At 30.1% G+C, this 15,342-nt stretch overlaps 1 protein-coding gene across 1 annotated transcript; it reads right to left on the bottom strand.

Moving 5' to 3' along the window:
- Nucleotides 1–242: 242 nt before the first annotated feature.
- Nucleotides 243–14,472, bottom strand: LOC147803319 (uncharacterized). Its single transcript, XM_087150891.1, has 3 exons — nt 14,280–14,472; nt 5,390–5,536; nt 243–1,789 (listed from the first exon to the last, which is right to left on the bottom strand). Exons 1-3 carry the CDS (start codon nt 14,332–14,334, stop codon nt 1,584–1,586), a joined length of 408 nt encoding a protein of 135 aa, XP_087007017.1. The 5' UTR covers nt 14,335–14,472; the 3' UTR covers nt 243–1,583.
- Nucleotides 14,473–15,342: the final 870 nt, after the last annotated feature.

Here is a 15,342-nt window from a genome sequence, read left to right as displayed (position 1 = left end):
AAGACGAATAAAACCGATAATTATAATTTCGCTTGTTGTATAATTGATTGTTCTGATAGATTCTGAAGAAAAAAAGACCGTAGCAGCAGTCGTTACGGAACTGTTTAACAAACGTTATTTTTACTGCCCACAAAGAAATAAATGATGCGTTGTGGTTATCTATTTTTCTATGATTAACATCTTCATAACATTTTATTAAACGTACTTAATTTCCAACCGTTAACCATTTTTAAAAAACACACTTTTTGTTAATTTTTTAAAATCTTTTATTCAATAAAAACATTTGTTTGGTGTATAAATATGGAAGATTCTTTATAGTAGATGCACTGTCGTGACAAGCGATTCATAACAAACGATAGTTCCAAATTAGAGTCCCTGTATCTAACGTAGATAGAGAGTTGTGAAAAGCAGCTTCATAATTGTCCACATATGAGGAGAAAGAGATCGACCACACTTGGCGATAATTCTCTGATTGTTTCCCTTTTTTGAACCACTTCAAATTCATGTCACTAATGTTTTTTTGAATTAGCTCTTTTTGCCTAAAATATTAGAATAGATACAGTTTAAATACCTTATGTTTGAAGTAAAGCTATTATTTTAAATTTTATTTGCCATCTTGCAGTAAAGATTTATCTGGGCTTACAAGTAACTATAGATATATATTTTAAAAGTTGTTGAACTTTTTTAACTATCGCCAAGTGGGCGAGGTTTTTTCACCTAGATAAAAATTATGGAAATTCAGGAATAACTGCGTAAATTTTTGATTTACTGATTTAGCTTTTAAAATAAAAAATTCATTTTGACCTCGATTTTAACATTTTCTACTAGTAGTAACTTAGCAAAATAACTAACATTTTAGTAAAGAAATATTCAGCCTATGAGAGCTGTTATCCATGTGTCGTTACTCTATAACTACGTTAGATATAGGAACTTTCTTGGGCATATGCATGAGCTTATGGGGCATGGCTACAGTGTGTGAAGAGGCACTAAATGTCTGTTAGTAGTATTTATTTTTAACAGTAGTTCTTTTTATTTTTTTCTCTACTCATTAATCAATATTTGAGATGTGTACTTCAACATTTTGTGAAACGTTATTAGCTTGATTTATTATTTAAATGAACAAAATATTTCAGGTTCTATGCTTAAGGTATAATTGTATGAATGATAAAATTTAGAATTCGACACTTTCACCTATTTTCAAAAAACACTATTAGAATTTTCTGTAAGATTCATCTTTATTACCGAAAAAAGTAAAATTTTTAAAATTTATACACGTGTTGCAAACATTTTAGAATATTTTTTTTAATCATGCAACTTTTTTAATTGAGACATTTTAAGTTTCTAAACTTTAAACTGAGCATTTTTATAAGAGACACTAAATCGAAATTCAGACTCTAGGCCCAATTTCAGTTACGATTCTTTTAATTATGAATTTTAGACTTTGAAAACTTTGAACTTCAGATTTTTATAAGTGGCACTAAACCGGAATTCGATATACTACAATTGGACCAACCAACTTCATTATAATTGGGCACTGAGAGCTCTTCTCCAAACATTCAATTTCAAAAAGGAATTAGTTTGCTTTATCTCTTAATGAGCAACATCCACAACACAATTATTAAACATTTCATAATGAAACAAGATGGAATGATTTCTGAAGCTGTATTGCAAAGTTCCCTGTTGCATGTACATCTGACGATTCTCCATCCGGGTGTTTTCTCAGTGTGGCACACGTTCAAGAGTTTCTGTTCAGTTTGAAGACAGTTCCTACGCCATTGTTCCATTTCATCTGTAATGAAATCAATTAGTTTAAGAGCCAGCTCTAATATGACTCATATCCAGTTTAAGACCCAGTTCCTACGTTCAATATGTTAGACAACATTTGGTGCAATTTTATTACTTAAAAATATTTCAATGCTTTGCAAGCTTGTACAAAGCGATTGTCAATTAGAGATGAAATCAGTCAGTTTATATTCTCTTGAGAACTAATATATTGGACAATAATTGTTGCAATTTTATCATTTAAAAAATAATGTTTTGATATTGCTTTTTTGTATATCTTTACAAAGCGATTGTCAATCAGTTATGAAATCAGTCAGTTTATTTCTTCTTGCGAACTAATATATTGGACAATAATTGTTGCAATTTTATCATTTAAAAAATAATGTTTTGATATTGCTTTTTTGTATATCTTTACAAAGCAATTGTCAATCAGTTATGAAATCAGTCAGTTTATATCCTCTTGCGAACTAATATATTGGACAATAATTGTTGCAATTTTATCATTTAAAAAATAATGTTTTGATATTGCTTTTTTGTATTACAAAGCGATTGTCAATCAGTTATGAAATCAGTCAGTTTATATCCTCTTGCGAACTAATATATTGGACAATAATTGTTGCAATTTTATCATTTAAAAAATAATACGGTCAAAACCCGCTATAGTGAACACGGTTTATAGTGAACTCTCGGATATAGTGAACGAAATATTCGCTCCAGTGCACGTATACCGTTACTCTTTGTGGATATAATGAACCAAAAAAAAGCGAGGAAGCATATTATGAACTTTCTTCTGACTTCGACTGATTTATTTTCTTCATTTTTTTAAAAATAATTTTGAAATTTCTACTTCAAAATAAATTCATATACCGATTTTTAAAACCATTTATAGCATTGAATGTAGCAATAAAGAATTTTTTCTTATTTGCTTCATTATTGAATTGGTTCAGCATTCGAACAAGCCGCAATCTTCCAGTATCTGGACAAATGCTTCAAGTCAAAGCCGATGAATTAGCTGAGCTATTTGGTGAGACTACTTTTATGATACAGGTTTAAAAAGCGGAATGACATAAATTCAGGAAAAGTTATCGGTGAGAAGTGTTTCCATATCTGATGTTGAGGATTGCCCATCAGATAAAGATTACTAATTTTTTTTTGTACGCAAGACGAAGAGTACTAAAAAATAAAAGTTAACACATTTTTGTTACTACGTATTATTTTTCAGTCATTTTTGTATTTCATTTTATGGGTCATTTATTTAAATAATGTGTAATTAAAAAGGGGAAGTTTGGAAAGATTAATTAAAATTGTTTGTGGAACGGTTATAGTGAAGTCTCGGTTTTAGAGAACCGAAATTTTGGTCTCTTGACGGTTCACAACACTGTATGAATACTGTACTGAAGGTTTGACTGTATTGTTAGATTTGAACTTTGTTCTATAGCCGATATGTGAAGATATACACTATAAATATGCAAAAAAATGACAAAGATTGAATTATTCATTTTCTATGTGATAATTAAAAATACATGAAAAAAATAAACTATATTTATTAATTGGGCTATTTTTCAGAAAACAGTTTTTCACGTTAATGAGTTCTTTTAAGTAAAAATCACATTTTCTGCCATTACTGAAAACTCGGTTTTCAAGGAATGAAAATTTATTGATCATATTCTTTTCTCCGTCCTGAAAAAAGATAGTCACTTTTTAAATAATAAAAATAAAACTATCAAAAACACTTCATCAAATTTAGAATTCTTGGACACTTGAAAGCACCACAAAGTACAGTTATTCCACATTTTAAGCGCCAATTTTTGCGATGTCATTCAAATCAATTCATTTTCCCAAAGAACCCAAACAATGTAGTGTTGGAGAAATTTTCCAAATTTTAAAAATTGAGACCACAACCACTTTTTTATTTTCATAAAACTATAACTTTTCTTAATGTTGTCCTTTTTGCTCCATATTAATAATTTGCATAGAGGGTACTGATTAAAAATGGACATCGCTATAAAAGTTTTTTTTTCTTATAACGACTATGGTACGTTCCATGTGCAGGGAAAAAAATTTATCTTCAAAATCTTACTTTCGTCTGAAAAATTAAAAAAAAATTGTGTTGAATCCTAATTGTGAACGTAGTAGCAGGTTTTTATGCACACACATTTGATTAAAAATTTCCTCGTTTAATCTATGATCTCGTTAACCGCTTTCCTGATCATCCCGAGTTAACTCGGATATGCATACATTTCAAATATTTATTACATCCCGAGTAAACTCGGGCTTAGTAGAATTACTATGATTTGTTTTATCACGTTTTTATTCGACCGGAAGCAAAACAAAAAATAATAATAATCTGCTGCGATTGGAGGATTGCCAATATTTGTTTGGGAGTTTTGCTATTTGTGAGACTGCAGACGTGTTGTGTGCAATTGTACTACATACAATGGTTGATGCATTCACATAGAAAAAAAAAAGAGTAAAAAAATGGCGCTCGCTAAGTGAAAGTAATGCAGATGATTTTTCAGATTAAGAAGATGTGAACATATGGATGGTGTTTTCAATAGAAATGTAAACAATAACAATCTCGAGCTCGTCACCTACTCTAGTTCCGGTTAAAATGTTTGCTGCTGCTTACTACATGTTATTCTGATAGGCGATGTTTTCAAACGGATAATTTTGTTTTCAATAAAAGAAATAAATAAGATAATTTCTGAGCTCAAATCTGCCATATTTCATAAGATATTAATGTTAATATGTAATGAGTTTGAAGTGCAAATTTGTTTTAGTTTTTTAAAGATATATAGTTAAAAAAGGTGACATGGTTGCTAGATTTTGAATAACTCGCTTTTTTGGCAGTCTTGATATGGCCTCTTTCCATAAGTTTATTACTGTTTGTTCTTGTTGCAAGTTGTGCACCATCTTACGTTAGTGTTAACACTTTTGGCATTGTAAGCACCAGTGTTGTTAGCATTGCAAACACAGGTAATAAGTAATCAAATACATTGTTTTCAAGAATCTCAAAACACAACGATGCCAAATGGCTTTAAAATACAACGGAAACAGTAACCCGGAAATTTAGGCGGTATCGAGCTTTTGTAGAAAACACCATCCATACAAAGAAAAAATATACATTTTTTCTTTTTCGAGATAATTTGGGATAATAGTAAACTGATGGTTAATTAAATATTTTTTACTGATGGGGAAAATAATATTATTTTTTATATGAAGAAATTAAAATTTCAACTAAGAACTTGTGTATTATGTTTTGTTTTAGTTCTTTGTATTTATTAATGAAATAAAAAAATATGTTGATTTTTTAAATTTTTTTTCCAAAAAAATATTGGTAAGGGACGCGGTTAAATCAGGGTTCGTAATAAACAGGTCCGACTGTATTTCAATTTAGAGACAAAAGGTAAAAATAACATTTGTTTAAAATGCAAATAATGATTTTACAAAGTAAATATATTCAATCCAATTATTATGAATGTGAAACATATTGACTTTTATTTTGTCACCCAAGAGAGGGCGCTCTTAATTTAAACTGCAGAGAACATTTCAGAGCGCCCTCTCTTGAGCGAAAGAATAGAAGTCAATCTGCTTCAGTATGTTATACCATTTGCATCGTATTGCACGACCGTCTCACAGCCTAGTTTGCAGTCATCAACGTAGACATTGTTGTACTGGAAATTGTGGTCAGTGCATTTATCCGTTCTGTTGTCTTTGGGAGAGTGACTGCAAATGTAACACATCATCGCACTCGCTGTGAATAAAATGTATCAAATTAATTACAATATATATATATACATGTTACGGTGAATAACTGAAATTGGTGGTTGTTGACTTTCACTGGTGAATGTTGACATTGAATGCTTTGGTAGATGTCCGAAATATATGCTAGTTTTAGTTAAGTTCCACAGCCTTATATACCCTACATCAGGGATGGCGAACCAAAGGCACGCGTGCCATTTATTGCACGCGACACAATATTTTGGGCACGCCACCGATCACAATTGTTATTGCACTATGAGTTGTTATTACACAAATGTCACACCCTATGAAGCATATGTAACAATTAAATTAAAATTCACAAAAAACAAACAAAATAATAAACAATTATTAATAAAAAATTTAACAATTAATGTTAAAAGAACAGATAATAACCATAAAAAACAAGCTAACAATAAATAACTAGCAAAAAAATCAACATTCCTGCTTAAACTAATATCTTACAACCTAATATAAGTTATTTGTAATTTAATCTGCAAAAACAGAAGTCCCACTGATGCTACTTTAAGTTGAATTACGCGTATAACTGAGACATTGCAAAATGTATTTTCTTTTCAATGTAAATAAAGAGTTTTGAGTTGATAGTATTTAGTATTATTATTTTCCCAATAATCATGAAGTCAAAATTATTTGACGGCACGTCTGTAATTTCATAAAAAATTTTTTTTAGAAAAAATGGCACGTTGGTGTATAAAGGTTCGCCACCCCTGCCCTACATCAATGTTTTTTTTTAAGGTCAACTGCGGCTGCCCAGTATGCATTTACGTAATCGCTTATTCCGAACACTGATGTTTCTCCTAATCTATCCTCAGCAGATATTAAAATATCGAATAAATATAGTAATATCAACGAATAAATTAATATAAAATAAATTTCGGACATTCACCAAAGCGACTATGTGATTGTTGACATTAGTGGCGGGCCAGCGGAGGGGTCAGAGGGATCATGACCCTCCCCGCGTAATCACATTTTGCGTGATCACTTTTCGCGTAATCACTTTTTGTGTAATCACTTTTACGTAATCGCTTTTAGCGTAATCATTTTTACGTAATCGCTTTTCGCGTAATCAATCGCTTTTTACGTAATCACTTTCACGTAATCGCTTTTAGCGTAATCACTTTTTACGTAATCGCTTTTAGCGTAATCACTTTTTACGTAATCGCTTTTTACGTAATCACTTTTTGCTTAATCGCTATGTAATCACTTTTTACGTAATCACCTTTACGTATTCGGTTTTTGCGCAATCATTTATACGCAATCGCTTTTTTGCGTAATTATTTTTTAAGTAGTAATAATTTTTTCTAGGTTTTTGTAATCATTTTTTCTAAGCAGTCAGTTACATCAGTTACTAATTTTCCGCGTGCACCAGAAAATTGAATATTTTAAACTTGAACAGATTGAAACAGTGCGACTCTATCTGTAATCAGTATGTGTTAATTCTTCTTTCTTTTTTTTAATTTCATATTCAAGGACACTTGGTTTGATTGTATAAGTATTCATCTTTTTTAAATTTTAATACGAGGCTTGAAAAAGAAGCAACCGTAGAGATTCTTCGAAGTCTGCCGCAAAAAACAAGCTGAGCAACCTCCCGCTGCCGAGCTGAGTTGAGTTGTTTGCTGCTGGGTTGTCATGATTTTTTGAGTGATCACTTTCTCCGTTACGTAATCTTCTTACGTAATCACTTTTTACGTAATCATTTTGCGTAATCGCTTTTTGCGTAATCATTTTTACGTAATCGCTTTTCGCGTAATCAATTTTTACGTAATCACTTTTCGCGTAATCACTTTTCGCGTAATCACTTTTTACGTAATCACTGTAACGTAATCGCTTTTTGCGCAATCATTTATACGTTTTTTGCGTAATAATTTTTTAAGTAATCATTTTTTCTAGGTTTTTGTTTTTGTTCTAATTACTAATCTTCAACATGTTACTAATTTTCCGCGTATACCAGAAAATTGAACTAACGAACAGTGCGACTCTATCTGTATGCGTTAATTTTTCTTTCTTTTTTTTAATTTCATATTCAAGGAGACTTGGTTTGATTTTAAAAGTATTCATCTTTTTTAAATTTTAATAATGCAACGAGGCTTGAAAAGGAAGCAACGAAAATTTATAATAATCAATTAGTGTTCAATACAAGCATATAAGTGTGTTATAAAGGCTGATTCAACATATACAGTCTGTTTTAAATACAAAACTCTTTTCAAAACAAAATTCACTAATTTTCAAAAAAAGAGAAATCAAGATGAAGTAACATATAAAGATACAATTATAAAGTTTACTTATTATTAATTGAGTACTCTAACTGTATATGTTGAATACATTTTAAAGGTGTAGAATATTTTGAAACGCCCGGTGGCTTCGCGCTCCCGTGCCACAGGTCCTGGGTTCGATCCTGGGGCCGGGCAAGGTTGTCTCAGCCTTTTATCCCTTCAGTGGGTCGATAAATTAGTACCAAGCATGCTTGGGAACTAAACACTGTGGTTTCCGCGTTCGGCTGACCACCTGACCGGAGCATATGCTCCTGCACCCCAGAGCCCAAGGTCAAGAAAACTGAGATGGTCACAGTAGGCCTTGGCCCTCTATGGGCTGTCGCGCTACTGAATATAGTTTTAGAATATTTTTGATTGGGATTTTTAATAAATGAATTGAGTGTAATCAGACACAGACTTTGGGTTTCAGACACAATTGAAATTTGTAGATTCTACCCATAAAGCGAAGAAATTCGAAGTTTTGTTTCACGAAAAAAATTCTCTTTAGTTATAAAATGACAATAAACTTGGCTTTCAGTGGTCCGGAAGCAATCGTAACTGGTTTTGTCAATAGAATGCTGGCGAAATTTGGAGCACTTTGGCTACTTAAGTAATTAAAATATCTATTTGTGATACGTCCTATTTGCCGATATAGTGTTAATAAACTCTATTTGTTAGGGTCAGGAAACGACTTAAATTCTCAATAAGCACGGAGCTCAAGTACAGATTTGAATACTGTAGCTAATCAGAAAGTAGTAGATAGTTCAATTTCATGTTACCATCGTTATAAATACGAAAGTGAGTTCATTCAGTTAATAATAATAAATGCTGTAGGTAATAAGAACAATTCTATAAACTCACAGAGATTTATCACAGGTGTCTCAACACTTTCAAAGATAAAAGAAAAATTGTTTGTTAATTTTATTGATTATTAATTCAATTTTGATACAGTGTTAAGCTTTTGCAAATTTTTTTATTCTCTATAGAAATTCGTTAATGGTCGATAATTTTTTTTACATGAATATTAATTTGAGATCCACAATAAAAAAATTTCACTTATTTGATAGAAAAAATTTCAAGAGCATATTAAACGATATTACGGAACACCAGGAAAGTTTGAATAAAAAATTATGTTATATTTCATAGAATTAAAATGAAAAAAAAAAAAAAAAATAGCTTGTGGGACAGGGAATTTTTAAAAAAATAAAACATCAGAATTACCAAAATAATTTTAGTTCGGCTCTAAGATCACAAAATATGTGGTTAGCGTTGAAAACTCTTCAAAGAGTTAATTGAAATTTTTTTTATTCCTCTTGCAGTTATATAAATTTACTTTTGTAAACTTACTCTAATTTTAGTAATTGCTTAGGGCCTCTAAGGCTCTCAATCCGGCCCTGCATAGACACCTAGGTAGGTCAGAAAAATCGCTTTTTTATCCATCTAATTATGTTCTTCACTGTTTCAAGAATCATAATCCAAAAGATTAAAACGAAATTCGTCATAGTTTCATTGTAAAAATTAATAATGGTGAAGCACGCCGAGCGCTCCAACAGGTTTAACCTAAGATTGCATAAAGGTGAAGATGGGAAACTTGCGAAACTTGAAAACTCCATCCCTGGATTTAAAAAGGGCCACAACCGCTTTGACTGATACTATTACTATTCTCCAGAATAAAAGAAAAAGGGTCGATACTGTTTTTCAACAAATGTTTTCTGAAGATGTTGCTGAACAATTAAATGTTGAGCTGCCACCAAAACGTTTAATTTCTCGACAAACACAAAGAAATAATCAAACCAGACCCCCTGAAGAATATTTTCGGAAGGCTATTTATATTCCTTTATTAGATAATATTTTAACAGATTTAAAGGACAGACTTTCCCCAGATGTGATGAAACTTTTTAATCTACGAGTTTTTTCACCTCGTCAAACTGTTACAGAAGAAGATCTTATAGCCGTTCGTGAAACTGCCGAGTTTTATAAGAATCTCTTAAATGCTTCCGTAAAAGTTGTCGAAACAGAATACCGTCTTTGGGTGGCAAAATGGCAGCGTGAAACAGAAACAGGACTTGAAGTGCCCAACGATCTTTCCAAGATTATTAATGCCTGTGACATCGATTTGCGCCCATCAATCAATCGATAGGTTGTTGAGAATTTTAATAACTCTGCCAGTTAGTGCAGCAACAGCAGAACGTTCCTTTTCAACTCTTTGACGTCTCAAAACTTGGCTTAGAGCAACTCAAGAGGAAACTTAGCACAATTAGAGCAACTCAAGAGCAAACTTAGAGCAACTCAAGAGCAAACTTAGAGCAACTCAAAATCAAGAACGTTTAAATGGACTCGCATTATTAAACATTCATCGAGAAATTGATTTGGATGTTGAAAAAAATCATTGACAGATTTGCCAAAGTTTCTAAAAAACGCATTACATTTATGATTTAAAGATTTTGAATACTTGAATTATTTATGTATTGTTCTATAGATCATTATGAAATAAGTAAATGAGAAGACTTAGCATTTAAAACCCCAGTTGTTTTTTTGTTTTTTCAAAAAAAAAAATATTAAAATTTTTTTTTTATAAAAATAATTAATTGTGGGGGAGGGGGGAATCTGAGTCAATGACCTCCCCCCCCTTCGGAAAAATTTCTGGATCCGCCCCTGGTTGACATTCACCGGTGAAAATCGACATTATTTTGCTCCCGGTTACTCACGGTAACATATATATATATATATATATATATATATATATATATATATATATATATGTATATATATATATATATATATATATATATATATATATATATATATATATATATATGGGTAGGGGGCATCCTGACGACTGGAAATCATATAGCAATGTGGGGTCGGAAATGCTTTCCTGAAGCGGTGACGTACACAGACGCACCATAAAAAAAAGAGACCGTAAGTGAAAAATCGCTATAATAATATATTGAAAAAATTATCTGGTACATGGGCCAAAGTAAGTGTTCGAAGTTTCTGCCACCGGCTACAATGTACACTTACATCTCCGGCGCATGGACATTCGAACATTCTGCAATACTCCAGGCATATTTCGCAGGCAGCTACTGCGATTCTTGCAACCAGCATTATCAGCAGGGGTGTCATAAACCAGTGTTTTCATATGACTCCAGAAATCAAGACATGATAGGTCGGGTGACCGAGGAGGCCATATAATTTTTTCAATGTATTGTTATAGCGATTTTTCACTTACGGTCTCTTTTCTTTATGGTGCTTCTGTGTACGTCACCGCTTCAGGAAAGCATTTCCGACCCCACATTGCTATATGATTTCGAGTCGTCAGGATGCCCCCTACCCCTCTTAGAAGTTCTGAAACGCTTAACTGAGACACCCTGTATATATATATATATATATATATATATATATATATATATATATATATATATATATATATATATATATATATATATATATATATATATATATATATATATATATATATATATATATATATATATATATATATATATATATATATATATAATTTTTTAGCGTCTTTGCCAGACAGCCAATTTTCTTTGTGAATATAACGAGATGCTCTTCATAGTTATTTTGTAATTTTTAACTCATCCCTAAAAAATCAAAGTAAGAGTTTAATTTAAGTACTGGTGTAACATAATATTTATAAATGTCATGAAAATAATTTATTTTAACAAATATTAAATTGAAATTAAAATTACCAAATTCTGCGTTACACGCAAAGAAAAACCACGAAAATGTTTTTCAGATTGCTTGGCTGTAATAGGATTCCAGCTCATCATTATCTCAATGAAATTATTTTTTATAAGCAACCATTTTTTATTATTAATCAGGCCGAGCCGTTATGGCTCAGAATATAAAGAGTTCCCTTGCCGTCAGGTTATCCTTGGGAGGTTTTCGTGAGTTTCCTTTCCGGGTAACGCAAAGCTCAAAATGATAAGGGGTTTTTCTCAAATTTCATTTTGTACTAATAAACAAGATTTATTAAAATTGACATCGGCATTGTTGGGGATTATCCCCCTTAAAAGTATATTTTCTTTCCTTATGTTTCGGTGTTAAGGGATTATCATTCGTTATTTAATTTTGTCTTATGATACAAAATAATATTTGTAGAAAACCCCTTACCATTTCGAGTTTCTTTTAAAAAGTACAAAAACTATTTAGAAAATTGCTTGAAACTTTTTAAATTCAAATCGGGCTTTTTTCATTGGCTGCCATATACAATTTACTACAAAATTATGAAGGAAATTTTTTTTTTCAATCTTGATCACGCATACGCAGAATGAAACTATTAAAAAAAATTTTTTTTTTAAATTTTAAAGAAAAAAGTTTGTAATTAATTTTAAATTGCTTCAAAAATTTTGTTTAATTTTATTAAATATTTTTAAAGTTCTAGCAACAACAACAAAAAAAAAAAAAAAAAAAAAACGTAAGACGAAAAATTTAGCATGAAAATGTCCATATTTTCATTAATATTATAATACAGGTTTAAAAATGTTGTGCAGTTATTGCATATAATAAACAAAATAATTGTTAACAATTACAAATTTATTGCTGCATTTTTTGTCATATCGTGATCAAAAATATTATTTTCCTTTTGTAATTTATTGTCGATCCCTGTAACTTCTAAAAGCTTCAAACTTCATTGACTGGTATCAGAAATCGCATGATCGAAAGACTTCTTAATTTATAAAATGTTTCTTTCAGTATTTCTTGAAAAATAAGAAAAAAATGTGTTAGTACAGTATAGTGCGTAAAATTGATCAATTTTAAACTGCTTTTATTTATTTATTTTTTAAAGGAAATCTGATTTTTACTACCGTTTTATTCACCGCTGTCGCGTCTGTTTGTGTGGAACCTTGCATTAAAATTTCCAGAATCAATCTTTAACAGTAATTTCGAACTATTTTTAACTAATTAGAGTTCTTAAATCTAATATAAAAATTTGTATCTGATGACAAGTCAATTTTCAGCAGTTTCAGGATCGGATTTATCGTTATATCTATCGATTTACAGCAGAATTTATCGGTAAATGATTATTAAAAGAATTTTATCGCCAATCAAAATTTTGGCGCATTTTCCTACTAACTAGTTTTTTCAAATTTTGATTGGAGTTCTGTGCTTGATTCAGTGCCATATAAGATTCAATCATTTTCTGAACGTTAAAAACTAAATAAATCATGATATTATCGACAAAAAAATGTATCAGTAATTAAAATTTCGATCATTCTCCGACTTACTAGAATGCTTAAATTTTATTTGGAATTTTAATAAATACGAGCTTTAATAGTTTTCCAAAAATAGTAACCTCTATTTTATTATTTACTATTTTTTTGACATAAACAAACAGACACAAAACTACAATGAAAAAAATTAATAAAACAAAATAATAATTTTAAAAACTGTTTCATGAAAACTATTAGGGGCGAAATTATTTTTTATTTCTAAGACCTAAAACGAAAAATGTTGGAAGCATAATTTTCATTATAGGCCTTTATCACCACCTAAAACTACCCCCCAAGTCTTTCGAAAATGATGTGCCTAACCTTTGTTATTTTAGGTTTGAATAAATTTACTATCTCCTTTTTAGTCTACTTGGCAAACCAGATTTTAAATTTTTTCTATTACATTTTATTGTTTTAAATGTAAATATTTATTAATTATGCGATTTTTGAATTATTCATTTTGTTAATAGATTATATATTGTTTTTTTTTTCGAATTTAATTCCTATTACATTTTATTGTTTTAAATGTAACTTTATTTATTAATTATACGATTTTTGAATTATTAATTTTATTAATAGATTATATATTGTTTTTTTTTTCGAATTAATTTCCTAAAAACATAAAACATTTTTCTGTTATTACAAAAATAACATTAGTTTTTTTTTTTTTTTTTTTTTGCGGGACTTTTTAAATTTTTTTTTAGACAGAGCCCTAAAGAAATTTTAATTTCTACTTAATTACTGATTATATGATACTCTATCATTTTTGATTATACGATATTTGATTCAGTATATATTTTTTCTAATCCTCTTATTTTGATATCTAAGATATTTACACTAGAAGGACTGAAACATAGTATATATACCTATATTGCCCAAAAGCAATCAAAACGACTGCATTGTGAAATAATAACTAATGTGTAAAAAATATGTTTAATTAATTTTTAATATTATTTACATTTATATAACAAGTTATTAGTAAATGTTAACAATAAAAATTTTTTACTTTACTTAGAAAAAAAAATTATGCATTATTATTTGCACATTTTTTGCAAATGAAAAAGCAGTTAGAAAGCAGTCAAAATGACTTGGGCAATCTAGCGTTAAAGCGAAATTTTTGTTCTAAACTTTTTTTAATTGATATTTTAATAATTATTACATAAATCAAAATCACCTAGCTCCGGCAGGGGAGCGTGGAGTGTTTTTCCCCAGATCAACATACCTTTCATGGACGATAGAACTAAGAACAAGCCGAGAGTGAGGTAGAAATATTCCATCTGCTGCTGGTTAAAATGCCGCCAAAATGAATCTACTTCAATTAAAAAAGGAGAATTACTTTTTAGCTTCCTGATTCTTGGCGAGCAGGTGCTCGACCTGTAGTGAGTGTCGGACAGCAGGTGTTGCTGTGGTCAGCACGACACGGCTAAAGGAAGATAGTATCCTTGTTTAAATAGTTTGCATGAATTTCCGTGAAAAACGGGATGAGAATTACAGGTGAATAGAACACGATTTATAAAACACATTTTCTTAGTGGCGATTTGAACATCTCTCTTCTAAATGAAAATAGTTGAAAGTCTTTTCTCGGTCAACGAAATCTCTGCATCATAAGTAACCCACAATTTTTCAATTTTAATTTTTCTGGTTTATGGTACTTAACGGTTATAAGGACCATGTGTTGGCGACTTTGTTGGCGCCAAAACGAACATTTGTCCCTATTGCCGATAAGTATGATTTTTTTAAATGTATATTTCGTATGTATATTGTCAAAATATCAATATGCAATAATATATCGCGTTATTTTTCCAATCTATCTCATTTGTATTATTTTTACATTGGCCAATATTTTCGTTAGATAATTAAAATTTATCAAGAAACGTTGCATTTATTTTTTGAAGATTTTAAAATGTAATATTTAAAGGATTTTGTTTAATAATAATATATTTTTACAACACGCTCAAAATTCTTTTTGTCAAGAAAATGAAAGATCTCTGGAAATAATAATAATATGCGCCTATGTTTAAAAAGTCAAATGAAGTAGTTTGCTTATAGTATCTAAGCAATGTATTACATAACGATGAAACAAATAAGGCATGTCTAAAAGTTTAAAAAAAAAAAAAAAAAAAAAAAAAAAAAAACTACTTTTTAAATTTTCTGTTAAAAGTAAAGTTATAAATAAAAATTCAATAATAACTAGTTAAATAAAAGCATATGAGGTGCGTATATTAGCATGCAAAATTTCAAAATTTTTAAAGAGGTAGAACCATGTTTCTGCAAACAAAAAGAAG

The sequence above is a fragment of the Parasteatoda tepidariorum genome, chromosome 9 (genome assembly GCF_982258835.1).
Source record: "Parasteatoda tepidariorum strain Cologne lab strain chromosome 9, Ptep-v5.0, whole genome shotgun sequence".
NCBI lineage: Eukaryota > Metazoa > Arthropoda > Arachnida > Araneae > Theridiidae > Parasteatoda > Parasteatoda tepidariorum.
Note: the sequence above shows the minus strand (reverse complement) of the source record. Positions and strands in the feature narration are given on the sequence as shown.

What these genes read in the sequence shown, in the direction of transcription:
- LOC147803319 (XM_087150891.1), bottom strand. Translation starts at nt 14,334, where the DNA reads ATGGAATATTTCTACCTCACTCTCGGCTTGTTCTTAGTTCTATCGTCC. An exon ending in AGTTCTATCGTCCATGAAAG is followed by an intron (nt 5,537 to 14,279) that starts GTATGTTGATCT and finishes TTTTATTCACAG; the next exon opens with CGAGTGCGATGATGTGTTAC. An exon ending in CGTGCAATACGATGCAAATG is followed by an intron (nt 1,790 to 5,389) that starts GTATAACATACT and finishes ATTTCATTACAG; the next exon opens with ATGAAATGGAACAATGGCGT.